Raw genomic sequence first — 17,851 nt, forward strand, 5'->3', positions numbered from 1 at the left:
TCAACAAGTCCAAGTCTGAGAACAAGGTGATGGGGAACGAGCTCTGTGTCCTCAGGACACCCCACCTCCACATGCTGGGTGCTTCTTCTCAGCCCTCACTTCCCCTGTCCAGTGTATGTTCAGCCACAGACCCCCAACCAAAATGATGGGCAATTCACAAGAGAGAGAGATGATCTTACTTCCATACATGGGGTCACAAAAGGTCGGATGTGATTTAGTAACTAAAACAACAGCAACAATCACTTCCACAGCAGTTGCAAGCAAACACCAAACATGGACTTTTTTTTTTTAATTAAAAAAAACTCAACAGAAAAACAGAGCGCAACATTATTTTCAGAGGCACTGGTTGCAAATACTAGTCTAGACAGCAGACTGGTGCTTGTGGTCTCCAGGTACATTCTGTCAACAAAGACACTTCTTCATTGAAATAGATGTTGTGTAACTGTGGGTACCTGGGGATGTCAGCCACAGAATCGGTCTTCAGTTTTTCTTCCTGGCGCCAGTGAAGCCATCCATTAAATTAAAGGCCCCCAGGTACTCACCCAAAAGCAGCCCCAGCTTGAGGGGCAAGAAGCTAAAGAGAACACAAGAGGGAACATCTTGGTTATCATTCATGGAACATCTTTACGAGCTCCACTGAAAAGCAGGGCCGTTGACTTGCTGCAGAAGGCGTCAGTCACTCACGCCCACCTGAACGTCCCTGTCCTGTGGTCACTTGGGGCTCGTCCATCATGTGTGAGGACACCGGCCCAGGATCTCTGTGTTTCTCTTTGCTTTATTTACATTATTCACTCACTTCCGTGTCAGTCTCAAGGCCTGACTGCATTCTGTAATGATGGACAGGAAGCATGCAGCCTTGAGGAGTCTTGATCCTGCCTTGCAACCTCACCCTGTTGCTCACAGTGCTACTGGGCTCTCAACACTCCGTTCCTCCCACTGTCCAAAGAGGTCATTGACCTTTCTTTCCTGGACAACAGAGAGAAGTCCATGCAATAGCCCCTCAGAGCTTTGGCAAGACCCAACTAAGACTGTCCATCTTCTCCATCCTGCTCGCCCCTCCTGACACTTTGATCCTGTCCATCATGACGTTCACACTGCAGGACGAGGAAGGGTACAGTCAGCCAACCGGAGACTTGTCCTAGGAGTGGGGACAAGAGAAGGGCCCTGGGCTCACGGTCCCTCTGGAGGCAGCCTGAGATATCCAGGGGGTTCCTGCCCTTCACAGGTTCAGGTCTCTGGTCAAACATTATCTTCTCCATGTGGCCATCCTGACGCTTAAATCAGGATGCATACTAGAGCCCTTGCTCCACAACAGGAAGAGCCACAGCAGTGGGAAGCCTGCTCACCCCAACTACAGAGTAGTCCCCACTCGCTGCAACTAGAGAAGCGCCCACGCAGCATGAAGACCCAGCACTGACAAAAACAAAGTAAATAAATAAACAAACATACAAAAAATGGTTATCTTCCCCACCCTGCCCCCAACACTGCCAGTTATCTTCTAAATGGCTCCTCTCATTCCACACGGTTCCTTCCTTCCTGTCTTTGTCCTGAAATCCCCACCCCAAGGCTGGGCAGAGTTCCCCATTCTATGTGGACCCCAGAGAGTGCTGCCTTCTAACCGAAGAAGGAAGCCCTACTGCATGGTCTTCCATAGGAAATGTTTGCCCCACTAGAGGTTTCAACAGACTATTTATTGAACATATTTCCCTAATAAAGAAACAGCTATCATTATTGGCCCTGGGAGTTCCAATCAGAAAACTTGCTCATGTTGAGGAACGCACACCTGTTTTTTCAAATATGAAGACACTGTTTAATTTGAAACCAACCTCTGTGCATTATTATATATAAAGTAAGTGCTCCCAACCAGATTTTATTAAAAAAAAAAAAATGGCTCCTCTCTGTTGGCTGTGGAGTAAGCTGTTGACTGGACTGGCACGTTGAGAATTAATAGGAGCAGAAACATTACCTTTTTAAAAACACGATGAAGTATATAAACTTGGGCATATACAGGTACATGTTTTCTTGCAGGATAGCATCTACTATCTTCCTGACTGCATATTCTGGCTCCAGAATCGGTAAGAGAGAAGGACAGCTTGGGGAGGGGGAGGAGGGTTAAAAAAAAAAAAAGAAATTAGAGAAAGCAATTCTTAAAAAGGACAATAAAACAGTTGTGAGCTTCCCAGATGGAGCTAGTGGTATTGAACCTGCCTGCCAATGCAGGAGACATAAGAGACACAGGTTCCATCCCTGGGTCAGGAAGATCCCCTGGAGGAGGAAATGGCAACCCACTCTAGTATTCTTGCCTGGAGAATCCCACGGACAGAGGAGCCTGGCAGGCTATGGTCCATAGGGTCACAAAGAGTCGGACACGACTGAAATGACTTAGCAAGCATGCACACACAAGACATTATCGTTTATTGGCTTCTTTTCCTTCCAGATTTGATATTTTTCTGTACTTGCTGTCTTATTATCAATATGGTGAGTAATAACTAGAATTTGAAGTGGAAAACAGGGATTCTAATTAATACAATGATGTTATACTAGGCACATGTGGTGAAACCAAATTAAACAAATGGCCTAAATGTTGCAAAGCGCATCTTTGAAAAGTAACTGCCTGTCATCTGATGAGTGCAGACTGGATATTTATGCCTCTTCAACAACTTCTCGTTCTTCTGTGGAATCGGGATGAGAGCAGGATGGAGTTGGTGGCAGAAAGGGGGTGTGTGACAGCAGCGCCAAGGAGATGGGGGAGCAGGTTGAGGCCACAGGGTGGCCTTGAAGACGTGGGTATAGCCTTGATGTTTGTGTGTGGTGCTCATGCTTGTTTGAGTCTGACTCTTTTCAACCCCATGGACTGCAGCCCACCAGGCTGCTCTGTCCATGACATCTCCCAGGCAAGAATACTGGAGTGGGTTGCCATTTCCTTCTCCAAGCCTTGATAAACCATCACTATTAAACCCAGTGTCTTAATCACTAACACATCTAAGGAAATAAATTCTAAAACTGTTTATAAAGCAGGCTGAATGCTGGAAAAGTCTTTTTAAATAACTTCAGCCAGAACAAAATAAAATCGATGGTCAATCATTTTTCAAAATACAGTTCCTTTTTAATCAAACGACATGCTTACCCAGTAGTACATCCATCAAACATTCCGGTTTTTATAAAAAATGGACACACGATAGTGGTTTTGATCCCGTTCTGTCCCTTGGTAAATGATTCTAAAAATATCGATTCAGCAAATCCATAGGCTGCAAATTTACTTGCACAGTAATCTGAAAAGACAAACGATACTATTATATAGTGCAAAGTTTTAAAATGGCTTTATAGGAAGATTTCCTCATAACACGAATACCGGCAGAGACAAGCCATTTCAGAGTTCTTGTTTTGCATGATCTTGGTCTTCTCTGCCTGGAAGAGGTGATGTGTGAGTGGGAAGGTCAGTGATCACGTCAAGGTCAGATGACAATGGCCATGTGGGCTTGAGGAAGAGCAGGGCTGCCGGGAGTCACACAGTCGAACTTTACTCCCATGGCAGTGATGGTAAGGCACTTGTGCCCTGACATGGGGCACCAGATGTGGGTTCTGTCCCAAAGAACTCTGGCCCAAATGGGCAGAAGGACACATAGAAGAAGAAATAAAATAATAAGTCAAGGGACTTCCCTGGTGGTCCAGTGGTCAAGAATCTGCTTTCCAATGCAGGGGATGCAGGTTGGATCCCTGGTCAGGGAACTAAGATCCTACATGTCTTGGAGGTACTAAGCCCACCAGCCACAACTATGGAGCCCATGCACTCTAGAGCCCTTACTCTGTGACAAGAGAAGCCCTTCCATGCCAAAACTAGAGAAAAGCTCAAGTACCACCAGGAAGACCCAGGGCAGGCAAAAAAAAAAAAAACAAAAAAAAACACTAATAATAAGTCAAGTGGGAGTCTAGGCGGTAGAGATCAGTGTTGGTCATGATACCTGTCAGAGCAAGTTTTCTTCCAACTCAAATTCTTCCACTTCCAGAAGGAAAATAAAGTTTTTCTTATTTGGGCTTCCCTGGTGGCTTAGACAGTAAAGAATTCACCTGCAATGCAGGAGACTGGGGTTTGATCCCTGGGTTGGGAAGATCAGGGCATGGCAACCCACTCCAGTATTCTTGCCTGGAGAAACCCATGGACAGAGGAGCCTGGTGGGCTATATTCCATGGGGTTGCAAAGAACACACTGCCCCTTCAACCTCGACTGCTTGACTATCTTCAAATGCAGGGGAAGTGGTATCTGGGTCAGTTTTGAGCTTTCTGTCCTCCGTTACACTCACTTCAAGTCAAAACCTGGGCATTCGGTTTGCTGAATGGAAATGTCAGGAGAAGAAAAGGCATTTAGGTGACTTATCCTTCCCTCTGCCTCACACAGCAGAAGACATACACCTTGGTGCTCTGCTGGGAAGCAGCTACTCCAACCAGCAAGAACCAGGCTGCACGTGCCAGGCATAGGATATCAGGCAGTTGCTGCCCCAGACGCTGGGAAAGACACAGAAGAAGTGGCAAGGGGTGCAGGGAGGTGAGAGGAGGGGTCCTGAGCTGCCTCTGGGATCATATGAGTCGTCTGGTAGAACTATAGCTCACTGAGCTCCTCTACCCCCGAGACTGGCCAGGGAACCTGCATTCCAAGTAGCAGCTCCAGTGGTTCTGATTCTGGGGAGTTGCTGCCCATGCTGGGAATACTTGTTTCTAAGGGAGCCAGGGAGGAGAGACCTGCATTTGAAGACAGAGATGCTGTGTCTAACCAAAGGATTCACAGGCCCTGTAAATACACCTGTGGTATGTCAAGGACCTGTGACTTCTCAGATGTATGAGAGAGAGGGGTAATAATAATACCTGATGGATTCTAAGGAGGACAGAGGCAGGGAGACCCAGGCTATAGGGAGACATGTACAGACTGCTAATATTGGGGTGACAAGTGGTTCTGGAATCCTATCCAGCAGCTGAGAGGTACTTGCTGAGACCAGTGTTATGAAACTGGAACCAGCTATGAGTCAGCCAAGCTGGCTGGTCTGTTACCTGAGTGTTGCAATTAGGGTTCTGATGGATGAGCCTCTGGGGGGCACCCCAAGGGGAAGGGCAGGACTTCCTAGAGCCAGCTCCCCAGTGGGCCCTCTTCACTGAAGATCTTGTATGTCTTATCCTCTCCCCACTGCTAATGTCAAGTCGGTTGCAAGGGATATGGAAGTGACAACAAATTCCTGCCAGTCTCCAACCAATGGAACAGCAAAAGAAAGTTAATTTTAGGTTTCCTGGGGTGAAGATATTTTCTCCAAGCTGCCAGCCAGGGGAGACCACTTATGGAAAATTCATAGGGCAGAAGGGTCCTCTCTCTTTTTTGGGTACGCTGGATCTCATTGTAGTGTGCAGGCTTTCTCTACTTGCAGTGTGCCAGGGCTTCTCTAGTTGTGGAGCACAGGCTCTAGAGCGTGGGCTCCGTAGTTGTGGTGCATGGGCTTAGTTGCCCTGAAAAGACTCTTGATAGTCCCTTGGGCAGCAAGGAGATAAAACCAGTCAATACTAAAGGAAATCAACCCCGAATATGCATTGGAAGGACTGATGCTGAAGCTGAAACTCTAATACTTTGGGCACATGATGCGAAGAGCTGACTCACTGGAAAAGACCCTGATGCTGGGAAAGACGGAGGGGGTGACAGAGGATGAGATGGTTGGATGGCATCACTGAATCAGTGGCCATGAGTTTGAGTAAACTCTGGGAAATTGTGGAGGACAGGGAAGCCTGGTGTGCTGTGGTCCATGGGGTCACAAAGAGTCAGACACGACTGAGCAACTAAACAGCATATGAGATCTTAGTTCCCTGACCAGGGATGAACCTGCAGCCCCTGCATTGGAAGGCAGATTCTCATTCATTGGACCGCAAGGAAGTCCCAGAAGGATCCTCCTTAACACCCTGATTACAGTGTCAGGTGAGTCTGGGGGAAGGTGACTATGCTAATCACTTATGTAAGGAATTTATAAGTAGGGTCTCTTTCTTTTTTTTTTTTAAATTGGAGGATAATTGCTTTACAATGTTGTGTTAGTTTCTGCTGTACAACATGAATCAGCTATATGTATATATATACTCCCTCCCTCCTGAGCTTCTCTCCCACCTCCTTATCCCACCCATCTAGGTCTTTTATTAATTCCAAGTGATTGCATAAGACCTAATGATTCTAAAGTGCCCAGTTCAACTTCGTGTAAGTATAGCAGCTGGGCAGTTTCGCTGGATGATCAAGTTCTCAACAACTTACCTTACTGAATATATGTCCTCATCTATTACCATTTATTGTTAATGCACCAAGTCAGTGCTGATTATTCAGAGCTGTTGCTCAAGCTGCGGTTGTGAAATACCATATTTCTCTTACCTGCCAGTCCATTCATTCCAATTAATCCAGCTGAACTTGAAATGCACACCAAATGTCCACGGTTATTAGCAATCATAGCAGGTAGAAAGGCTTTATAAGTCTAAGAAGATCAAGGTAAAATATTTAACATTTTATAGCACATTATATTTTTTTTCAGATGTTTATATAATCATCATGATTGAAAACAGTTGTTCAAGTTCAAAAAAATACCTGAAGGAAATGGGACATTCAAACTTAAATATCTGGCAAGTAACCATCTTAACTTGTTTAAACTGTGGATCAATATTTTGCTGGTGGTTATTCCAGTATTTTAATGGGAATTTAAATTATTAAAAATAATTTACTCAAACTTACATTTGCTCATATTTGACTTTTAAAAACACAACAAAAACAATAATTGAAACAGTACAGGAAAATCTTAATTGTGGTATCCACAGTCCACAAACCAGTAAGACCACTCAAAGATATGGTTATTTAGATTTATGGTGACTTTTTTCCTCCCTTGGCTTATATTTGAATTTCAAATTTTTCCTGAACTTTGTTCACAGGACATGTGGCTGTTGGTTTCAGTTTTAAAATATCAGTTTGTTTTGAAACTCATCTGGCCTGTCAGGGAGACGTGGTCATGAGCAAGAGCCAGGAGGGGCAGAACGAGGGTGTGTGCGTGGCTGGAGAGGCTAATGTGACTGGTCTGTGCAAAGGCCAGGACAATGCAACTTGAGTGTGGGCACCTCTCCTTGAGAGTCAGGACCATGCCTTTTAATGTTCAAGGCACGTAGTTATCAGGCTGCTGGTGGGCACGCTGTCCCTGGAAGAAAAGCTATGACAAACCTAGACAGTATATTGAAAGGCAGAGACATCACTTTGCTAACAAAGGTCCACATAGCCAAAGCTATGGATTTTCCAGTAGGCATGTATAGATGTAAGAGCTGGATCACAAAGAAGGCTGAGGGCTGAAGAATTGATGCTTTTGAACTCTGGTGCTGGAGAAGACTCTTGAGAGTCCTAAAGGATCTCTGTGCTGTCCTTGATCCATCCAATCAATCCTAAAGGACAAAAACCCTGAATATGAATTGGAAGGACTGATGCTGAAGCTGAAATTCCAATACTTTGGGGACCTGTTGTGAAGATCTGACTCACTGGAAAAGACCCTGATGCTGGGAAAGATTGAAGGCAGGAGGAGAAGGGGGCAAGAGAAGATGAGATGGTTGCATGGAATCACTCAATCAATGGACATGAGTTCAAGCAAACTCTGGGAGATAATGAAGGACAGAAAAGCCTGGAGTGTTACAGTTCATGGGGTTGCAGAGTCAGACATGACTTAGCAAATGAACAGCAACAACAAAGTTGACTGTGCATCTTCGTGTGCCCCCAAACAGACCTGCTGGATGTTTGCTTGTTAATTATGCCTCCTTTCACTTCAAGGGAGTTCCTGCCTTAGGCAAATGATGAGGTCACCTGGTCATGTCTAAGCATGGTCACTTTTAACTTCTGTGAGCCCTTATCTCACTGGGCTGTTTGAAGGCTTATTCACAAGGTGGCTGGGATGGTACCAGACAGGACGCTGGCTGTCAGTACATGATTAGGACACAAGAGCAGCTGTGTCTTTGCAGGATTCCCTGAGCAGAGGTGTGGGGAGGTAGAGCTTAAGTTGGATCAGGAGAGGACAGCTTGAGCTACAACTGAGAAGTCTGTGGTTTAAGACCAGTACTGCTGTAAGAGTCCACTCTGCAGTGGATTCTATAAGAATCTGCCTGCAATGCAGGAGACCTGGGTTCAACCCCTGGGTCAGGAAGATCCCTTGGAGAAGAGAATGGCAACTCACTCCAGTATTCTTGCCTAGAGAATCCCACGGGCAGAGGAGCCTGGCAAAGAGTCAGACATGACTGAGTGACCAACACTTCCATTACTGTAAGAGAACAAGAGGAAGCCTAAGTCGCTTCAGTCGTGCCCAGCTCTTTGTGGCCCCATGGACTGTAGCCTGCCAGGCTCCTCTGTCCGTGGGATTCTCCAGGCAAGAGTACTGGAGTGGGTTGCTATTCCTTTTCCAGGGATCTTCCTGACCCAGGGATCTAACCCACATCTCTTATGTCTCCTGCACTGGCAGGTGAGTTCTTCACCACTGGCGCCACCTGGGAATGACATTTATAACGAGAAGAAAAAGTACTTACCCATATATGTGATTTGAAATTCACGTCAAGAGACTTTTCTATAAGCTCATCCGGGCAGTCCATGAACTTTCTGCCTGTTACGATTCCGGCATTGTTGATCAGGATGGAAGCATCACCAACTTCTTTCTTCACCTGAATTGAATAAGGAAATCAGCACCACCAGGGCAGCGCAGGCAGACCCTGGAGATACACAGGTTCAGTGCCAGACACCCCTCGCAGTAAAGCTGACACTACAACATATTGAGTCATACAAATGTTTTGGTTTCCTGGTGCATATAAAAGGTATGTTTACACTATACTGTCGTCTATTGAGCGTGCAAGAGCTTTAGGTTTAAAAAACAAGTTGCCTTAATGAAAAATGTTTTTTTTTGCTAAAAATGCCAACCATCATTTAAGCCTTGACTGATCTGTAGTAACAAAGATCACTGATGACAGCTCACCAGAACAAATATAATAATGGAAGTGTGAAGTATCATGAGAAACAATGTGATGCTGAGACACGAAGTGAGCAAATGCTGTCGAAAGAAGGGTGCCGTTAAGAGTTGCTCAAGGCAGGATTGCCACAAACATTCAATTTGCAAAAAAAAATCTTCAGATGGTAGAAAAAATGCAATGTCTGTGAAGTGCCATAAAATGAGGTGTGCCCATAATTCTTTATGTGAACTGGATTTATTTTCCTGTGGTTTTAGATGCTTCTGTCCTTGTTAACTCAGACTGAGCTGCTGCTTGCTGCAAGGCACTCTAAGAACAAAGCATGTCTATTTCCTTTGCAGAGTTCATGGCACATCAGAGATCTAAGTCTAATGCCTTTCTACTCATCTTCCCCTCTTCTTATGATGGTTGCAACACCTGTAACACTACTTTCCTACAGGGAGAGTTATTCTGATACTCAGTAGTGACATGGTTAGTGACTTTGTCTTATGCTAAAATGAAGCATGCCAACAAAGGTCCGTCTAGTCAAGGCTATGGTTTTTCCAGTGGTCAGGTATGGATGTGAGAGTTGGACTGTGAAGAAAGCTGAGCGCCGAAGAATTGATGCTTTTGAACTGTGGTGTTGGGGGACTCTTGAGAGTCCCTTGGACTGCAAGGAGATCCAACCAGTCCATTCTAAAGGAGATCAGTCCTGGATGTTCATTGGAAGGACTTATGCTAAAGCTGAAACTCCAATACTTTGGCCACCTCATGTGAAGAGTTGACCCATTGGAAAAGACTCTGATGTTGGGAGGGATTGGGGGCAGGAGGAGAAGGGGACAACAGAGGATGAGATGGCTGGATGGCATCACCGACTCGATGGACATGAGTTTGAGTGAACTTCGGGAGTTGGTGATGGACAGGGAGGCCTGGTGTGCTGCGATTCATGGGGTCGCAAAGAGTCAGACACGACTGAGCGACTGAACTGAACTGAAAATGAAGCATGAGCAGCACAGCCTTTTAATGAATGTGGTGATATGTCAGGCATGATACCATGCCATGTAAATCAAGCCCTGGCACTTGTAGCAACGGGGGTGGGACAGGGAGGGAACGAGGGAGTATAATAGTCATATGAATGTTTCAAACATACAGGAGCTCAGAACCTGTCTGTCCTGTTTTCATCCCTTGACTGGTTCTCTTCTCCCCAGCACCAACGTTTAGGTGTAAGGTCTGTGAAGGGAGGATCAGAGCGGCTCCCGCCTGTTGCTGTCGCACCAGCACCAGCCAGACTAGATACTTAATAACTTTAATTTAAGAAATAAAAATCCTGGGAGTACCACTGGAGCCTTCCCTTTAGAGCAAACCGTCAGCAAGTGACCCAGGCTTGGTCAGATTTCTTTTTTGTTTTTGAGCACTGGGTTTTCCAGGCTTGATGGCAGGTGGGGCTGTCCCTTGGCTTGCCTTCGTTTGCACTTTCATTCCTGTAATTTGTATCACATAGCAGGGGCCCTGTGTCCCCCGAATCAGAGGGAACTGCTGGCCGCAGCACCACGTGCATCTGTCTCTGGCTCTGTGTGTTGTGCGCACTCGTGTGGGTGTGCAGATGTGGGTGTGAGCCTGCCTGTGTGGGTGGTGCAGCGGGGGAGAGGGGCTGGATTACTGACAGCAGACACTGCCACTCTTGCTCTCTCAGAAGGCATGAGTCCCAGCAAGGAAGGTGACGTGCTCGGTGTCCACTAACCAATGAGATCCGTAGCCTCGGCGAAGTTTAGGATTGCAATAGACACCAAGGAAACCTCATGTTTCATGTTGAAGTTTTCGGATAGAAGTGCTGGAAACAATCTAACTTAAAGTCTGATATGGAGAGTGGCTAAAATATTAAGTCAAATCAAAGCTGAACAGCAGTCAAGGTACTCTTCCTGGGGCAAAATCACACGCTGAATGGGACTGTGTGATTTGAACAACAAACGACTCAACCGGATGCCAGTTGGCAAGGATGGACTTTCTGAAATTAGTCCCAAGCTATGATCTAGGGACACAAGATTTCAGTTACTGGGTTCTGTGGAAATAAAACACTGTCATATCAGCTCTAAAAATCCACGCCTTGATTATTCCTCTATGGGATAAAAATTTCCTGGTTACCTTTCTTTTATCAAGAACAAGAGGTGGAAATGGCTGGTTTATAGTAGGAACATCTTAAGGTCTTTTCTCTTTAAATGTGAACCAGTCACTGCTTAAGAGTGGCTCATAGCCAGAGAAGTGGCTCATAGCCAGGGGAAGTCAACCTGGCAGGAGATTGTGTTCCAAGTGCAAAGGGCTTAGTTTGCAAAAGTAGCTGCAGCAGACCCGCCCGCCCCCACCCACACACACACACTTTGAAAGGTGGTCCCCACACAAGCCCATGCCAGCTTGTCTGGTCTGGATCCCCAGACTTGCCGGGCAGCCTGCGATTGGTGATGGTGGTGGTAACGCATGTATAAGATGTAAAGACAAAAGTCACAACTTAAAAGAAACTCACTGGCCAGAGACTGGCACACCCCTCCACTGGGAAGTCAGATGAGAAGCTGCAAGCAGAACCCAGTTAGAGCCTACAAGCTGGGCAGGAACCTTCCAGCAGGCACATCTACTTTCTTCCTTCTCCTGAAACCAGGGAACTCCAAGAGCCACAAAAAAGTGGTCCAGGAGAGTGATGTGTACAGTGCTTGTGCAACGAGCGGTTAGAGAAATCCTTCTGAGGGAAGACCAAGTGGCCACCGCAGAGGCGTGTGTCTCCTCAGGCCCTGCAAAATCCACTGGAGCTCTGGGCTCCTGAAAGTGTTCTTTATACATACTTCTCTACCATCACCAAAGGGGCAGCTGCAGTTAAGAGTCTTTAGGATGAATAACATACTCACTTTTCATATGACCACGTGAGAGAAATGCAGGTTGAATAGAAATCACTGTTGGGGGTGGGGGAAACAGCTGGACTTGCGATCAGGCTAGATACGGCTTCACCTCCTGGCATGGTCCTCCCCTAGCTCTGTGACTCCCAGCAGGTTATTTAATAGCCCTGCTTCTCAGTTTTTGTTATGCCTCCATGAAGGGTGCTATGGCCTTTCTCTTACATGGCAACAGGGGGCCTGGACAACCAGCACATGAGCTGGCCAGAGGGCATTCTTCAGAGTCAAGAGACTCGCATCCCACCTGCAGCTCTGCTACTTATTACCTAAACTTCTCAGTTAAGTCACCTGAGAAACTCACCTGCACTAAGTCTCCATTTTCTTATTTGTGAAGTGGAGATAATAAGAGGCCTGACTTTCCAGGAGTATAATTCAGAGGGTGCCAAGCATGGTGTGTGGCACATAGCAAGAACTCAAAAATGCTAATTCCCACACCCTGATATTTTTTAAAGAGAGGCAAATTAGCACTGAGGAAGGCAAATATGGATGGACATCAGAGACTACATCAAGTCCTTACTGCCCATAGGAAGAGCAAACACACAGGTTTACCTGATTGGCCACTCTGTATATCTCCTCCTTCCGGCTGCAGTCACAGGTATAGGCATAGACCCTCGTGGCTCCAGCTTCCACAGCCATCTTGCAGGTCTCCTCATTACTCTCCTGACTGATATCCCAGAGCACAAGCACCGACCCAAGCTGGGCAAATTTGAGGGCTAGGAGCCTTCCGAGTCCACTTCCAGCGCCTGTTATAAGTACGATTTCACCAGCAACATTCTTCCGTGGTTTTGGGATTATAGCAAAAACTACAGCCTCCACAAGAGCCAACACTGATTTTCCTAAGAAAATGAGCAATTTCTTGGCTGCCTTCAGCTTGAGCGCCATGTTCTGGCTCATACCTATAAAGCAAGAGGGACTCATGTAAGGACCTTATTCCATGGGGCCCATACTCCCTTGCAGAAGTGAAAGAAACTAAGAATCGTGATGTAAACATCCCTGTTGGTGGCAGACTCTGAGCTGAGAAAGGGGGGAGGGGGTCCACAGGGACCATCTTGACCAACTTGCATCACCGTGCCAAGCTCATCACATCCCTGAATGCCTGTTATGTGTTCTAGGTGACAGAAATGCTCGTTACCCAGAAACTGTAACCACGGCTACATTTAACCCAAAGCAGAAGCTCACTCTTTCTTATAGCTGGTTTTGCTCCATAATATGTCCTGTAGGTTGATTTCACCTTTAAGGTCTTGACCCTATCGTGTTGACACAACTGTTCCCTTCTGGTTTTATTTTTTGCCTCCTTTGAGGTTTCTGTTTTCTCATTGCACTGTTGTTATTTAAAATCTGAGATTCAAGAGAAAAATGTGAAATCCTGCTTGTATTAATGTACCTGAAGAGGAGTAATTAGACATTCTAAACCTTGGCCCCTACAACTTGCCGTCAGCACAGGGTACCCATTTTCCAGGCTCTGAGGCCCCCACGCCACATCCCTTACTACTTGGCCCTGCAATTGTATGACATCTGGGGAAGGGGTGAGATAGCTAGGCCCTGCCCCTGTCTGGCTGTGGAGCCTGCGGCAGGCCACGCCGGGCCTCGGTCTCCTTACTTCCTGGTCCTGTGCTCTAGGGTGGTTTTGCAAGTATAATGAGAATGTTTGCGCATGTGTGACCACAATGCTGCCTTGCAGCTAGCGCTTTATGATGTTACCTTGTTTCTCAGACTCACAGCACTGCCCACAGGAAGGTACCCGACAAGTTTATCGAATGAATAAAAGGCAAACTTAAACAGGGCTCAATGCCTCCACCCTATCAGTCACTCACATTTTAGTGAGAATGAGCTTATAAGATGCTTTCCTAACAAGCACCTGAGAAAGAAGGGAAGGTCTTATTCCCTCCAGACGAGGAGAGAAGGGGCATACTGTGCTGTGGGCTGGGGTTTCCCTGAATGGGGTGGCCAGCTGAGAGTTGGACGTGAGGACAGAAGATGGACTTCATTAGTGAAGTGAAGCAGTTCCACACTGACTTTGAAGCTTGGCTGAGGACACACTAGTTCTCATAGATTCATTAAAGGATGGCTTGAAGCGTGGTCAGACCCTTAGGAAGTGGCAAACTAAATTGCTGCTTCTTGGCTTTCTCTACAGATGGAGCCTGGCAGGTTATAGTCCATGAGGTTGCAAAGAGTCAGACACGACTGAGTGAGCGTGCAAGCATGTGTAGATGGGACCAAGGACCAGAAAGAATGTGTGTGTGGCTTAGCCAGGATCCCTGTCTAGTTTGTGTAGGCCAGGTGAGCTCATTGTCACATTTCCTTGGCATGGATACTGTGCAGGTACAATGCTGGGCCATGGGGCTGAGTGAGTGGGTAATCTCCCATAATCTCTGCCCTGGGGAGATAAGAGTCTAATGAAAGAATGAATATACCAGTAAGAGCTGCAGTGTTATAAAGAAAAGTGTGTGTGTGTGGTGGGGGGCACTCTAGAGAGTAGCCAGGAGACCTGCTTTAGATGGGAGTCAACAGAGGAGGCAACAGGCGAGATCTGTGGAAAGTGACCTTTGATTGGACGTGCAAATGATGAACGGGGCAAGGGAGGGCTTGGGAGCAGCTTCCATCCAGCACAGGGATGGAAGAGTGTGAGCCTTGAGGTAGGTTTGCTCTATGTGTCCAGGAAACAGGCATGCTAGTGGGGGTGGGGGTGTGGGAGCTGGATGTTCCAGTCCAATGAGTGCTTCCTGCTGTGGAGCACGCAGCTTTACCACACTTTGGATGAAATGGCTCTCAGACTCTCTGTCGTCTTTGCTTCTGGATGATTGATAGAATCTCCCAGGCCCAAAGGACTTGGAGAGAAGGTACCTTAATGGGTGAACAGTGGTCTTCAGATTCTCATTTTAAACACACAGTCAGGGGATGGATTCCTTCAGACCTGAAGGAAGAGGATCAGACTTTGCACAGGGATGCCAACACCTTGGGCACCCTCCCCAGGAGGCAGCCTTGGCATCACCCGCACTACTTCCATGAGAAAACCCACATCAGCTGGCTGTGCATGAAACACTCCTTCTGTGAGAAAACCCACACTGGCCGGCTGTGGACAACTCCTTTCAGGGACACCATGATGTATGTCCTCGCCAGGAGGACAATGCTCCACCTCTCTCCTCAGCGTCTCCAGCACCCTGAAGATAGCTGGAAGCCTCACCACTCTCCTGGTTGACGTGAAAGTTATTCGTTTCAGGGGTTCTAGACTTCAGTTTTCCCTTGTCTCCATGCTGGCGTGACACAAGCCCTAGGACAAGCCACTTCTTAACCGGATCCAGCAGATGCTTCCCAGGTTCTCTAGAGTTGGGCTTCCTGAGGCCCCCTCATTTGGGGTTTAGGGTGTCTGTGGGGTACCGGCACAGGTAGTGAGGTCTAGAGACTGTGGGTTGGAAATCTTGATCTGCCACCGACCTCTCTGCATCCTTGGTAAGAACTGTTGCATCTCTTGTGTTTCAGTTTCCTTCTCTGAACAGGGGGATTCTACTAGTACAAGTTAACATATATGAAATTTGGAAGGTGTGGAAGCTTTATGAGGTTAATGCATGCTGCATTCTAAGTCGCTTCAGTCGTGTCTCACTCTGTGTGGCCCCTTGGACTGCAGCCCGCCAGGCTCCTCTTGTCCATGGGATTCTCCAGGCAAGAATTCTGGTGCGGGTTGCCATGCCCTCCTCCAGGGGATCTTCCTGACCCAGGGATCGAATCCTCGATTCTTATGTTTCTTGCATTGGCAGGCAGGTTCTTTACCACTAGCACCACTGGTATTGAGGTGTGTAATATGATCTCTACGGCTCCTTATAAAGGGCTTCCCAGAAAATAATCTGTTACAATGCAGGAGACACAGGTTCGACCCCTGGGTTGGGAAGATCCTCTAGAGAAGGAAATAACAACCCACTCCAGTATTCTTTTTTTCCCCCCAAACTTCATTGTTGTCTTATTTTAAGAAATTGCCACAGCCACCCCAACCTTCAGCAGCTATCACCCTGATCAGTCAGCAGCGATCAACATCAATGCAATATTCTTTACCAGCAAAAGGACTATAGCTTGCTGAAGCCTAGGATGATGGTTACATTTTTTAGCAATAAAGTATTTTTTTTTGATTGACACTCCAGTATTCTTGCCTGGGAAATCTCATGGACAGAGGATCTTGGTGTGCTGCAGTCCACAGGGTGGCACACAACTTGAGTCATAAAAATTGGCGACTAAACAACAACAAACCCATGTGAAACTTCTGAGCAGACTGGAGGGAAAAAAAAGGTCCCTATTGTGCCACAGAGCACAGCCCTCTCCAGGAGGCAGAGAGTGAGGGTGAGGGTGGAAGGAGAGGAGTTGGGCTAGATCTGAGTGCTGCCAGGTTTATCTCCCATCCACACCCACCTACAATGTGCCAGAAGAGTGCCAGGCGCATAGTGACAGCAAAATAAATACCAGCTAAGGTTGTGATTGGTGTTCCAGCTAGCATATGAATTGTGATAATCGGCTATGCCAGAGAAAGAGGCTAATAGTAACTTTACTGAGGAACACAGGTAAATGTCTGGCTCTCTTTTAGTGTAAAGACTGCTCCTTAGGAAGTCAGGGAACAAATATGTGTTAAATTTCATCAGGCTAAGACTTCTTTGGTGTCTTCATTCCATGGCTTACCCACTTAGTCCTGCTGCTAAGTCACTTCAGTCGTGTCCAACTCTGTGCAACCCCATAGATGGAAGCCCACCAGGCTCCCCGGTCCCTGGGATTCTCCAGGCAAGAACACTGGAGTGGGTTGCAATTTCCTTCTCCAATGCATGAAAGTGAAAAGCGAAAGTGAAGACGCTCAGTCATATCCGACTTTTAGCCACCCCATGGACTGCAGGCTACCAGGCTCCTCCATCCATGAGATTTTTTTTCCAGGCAAAAGTACTGGAGTAGGGTGCCATTGCTAACTTGGTGCAGCATAAACAGATGAGGCCTGCCTCCCAGGCCAGGGCTCTGCTGCCCTGCTAAGGGGGCACGGGGTGAATTGTGTGTGTGTGTGGGGGGGGGGAGTCTGGAGAGGGGCAGCGACAGACTAAGGTGGGTGCACAGAGCAGGGGAGAGTGGGGCACCTGGGCACAATGTCCAGAAGAAAACGAGGACACCCGGGTGGGGTGGGAGGCTGGCAGCTCGGTTCTCGGGGACCGGGGAGCGCGGATCGCCGACGCAGTGCGGGCCTCGGGGGCCCTGCACCCAGCCGCCGGGTATCCCCAAACGCGCACGCTCATCGCCGCCACCCCCATTAACCTTAACGCCGCAGGCTGGCCTCGCATGACCCTGGCCTCCCGGAGACCTCGGTACTCACCCGGGACAGCTGCCGAAGAGAAGCCAGCCTGTTCCGCCGCGGGCACCTCGTCTCTGGCTTCAGCTCGGTGAGGTTCGGGGTTTATCCCTGGCGCCACCTGGAGACCAAGGCCAAGGGCGGGACGGCCGCGCCCGCGCGGGGGTGGGGCGCCCGCGGGCCTCTGCGAGCCCGGGGGGCGCGTGCCTTCCTATTTTTTTCTTCCCAGGCTGCTATATTTGGAAGCTGACAATTCTGTCTGGTGGACCCGACGTATACCTAGATTCCGGGCAAGTGCATCCCCCGGGGACGTTTAACATTTGCGATGCCCATGACTGCAGCTTGGATTATCAAGTCAGAATGGCTGGGTTGACAGGGGGCCCTGGCACCAACAATTAAAAAATTCCCCAAGCGTTTCATAAACGCAGATCGAGGCTGGGACCCTTGGAGAGAACACGGGGGAGGCAGATGCCGGGTCCGTGCGGAGAAGGAACCAGGTACTGTCCTGTGGCCTGCAGTGTGGAGCAGAGAGGCGAGAACTGGGCTGTGTTTGGCTGCTCAGATTCCGGCCTGGGCCTTGGCATGTGGGCGTGGCACAGCTCGGGAAGCTGGTGGTTGCAGAGCTGGCAGG

At 47.7% G+C, this 17,851-nt stretch overlaps 1 protein-coding gene across 1 annotated transcript; it reads right to left on the reverse strand.

Annotated features, from left to right (window-relative positions):
• Nucleotides 1–254: 254 nt before the first annotated feature.
• Nucleotides 255–17,374, reverse strand: SDR16C5 (short chain dehydrogenase/reductase family 16C member 5). Its single transcript, XM_019974115.2, has 7 exons — nucleotides 17,245–17,374; nucleotides 12,459–12,805; nucleotides 8,560–8,691; nucleotides 6,389–6,488; nucleotides 3,128–3,272; nucleotides 1,967–2,092; nucleotides 255–574 (listed from the first exon to the last, which is right to left on the reverse strand). The coding sequence occupies exons 2-7, from the start codon at nucleotides 12,801–12,803 to the stop codon at nucleotides 481–483; spliced, it is 942 nt and encodes a 313-aa protein (XP_019829674.2). The 5' UTR covers nucleotides 12,804–12,805; nucleotides 17,245–17,374; the 3' UTR covers nucleotides 255–480.
• Nucleotides 17,375–17,851: the final 477 nt, after the last annotated feature.

This window comes from Bos indicus, chromosome 14 (assembly GCF_029378745.1).
Source record: "Bos indicus isolate NIAB-ARS_2022 breed Sahiwal x Tharparkar chromosome 14, NIAB-ARS_B.indTharparkar_mat_pri_1.0, whole genome shotgun sequence".
Classification (NCBI taxonomy): Eukaryota; Metazoa; Chordata; class Mammalia; order Artiodactyla; family Bovidae; genus Bos; species Bos indicus.

What these genes read in the sequence shown, in the direction of transcription:
- SDR16C5 (XM_019974115.2), bottom strand. Translation starts at nt 12,803, where the DNA reads ATGAGCCAGAACATGGCGCTCAAGCTGAAGGCAGCCAAGAAATTGCTC. An exon ending in TATACAGAGTGGCCAATCAG is followed by an intron (nt 8,692 to 12,458) that starts GTAAACCTGTGT and finishes TATTCAATTCAG; the next exon opens with GTGAAGAAAGAAGTTGGTGA. An exon ending in TTCATCGTGTTTTTAAAAAG is followed by an intron (nt 575 to 1,966) that starts GTAATGTTTCTG and finishes TGTTCTCTTTAG; the next exon opens with CTTCTTGCCCCTCAAGCTGG.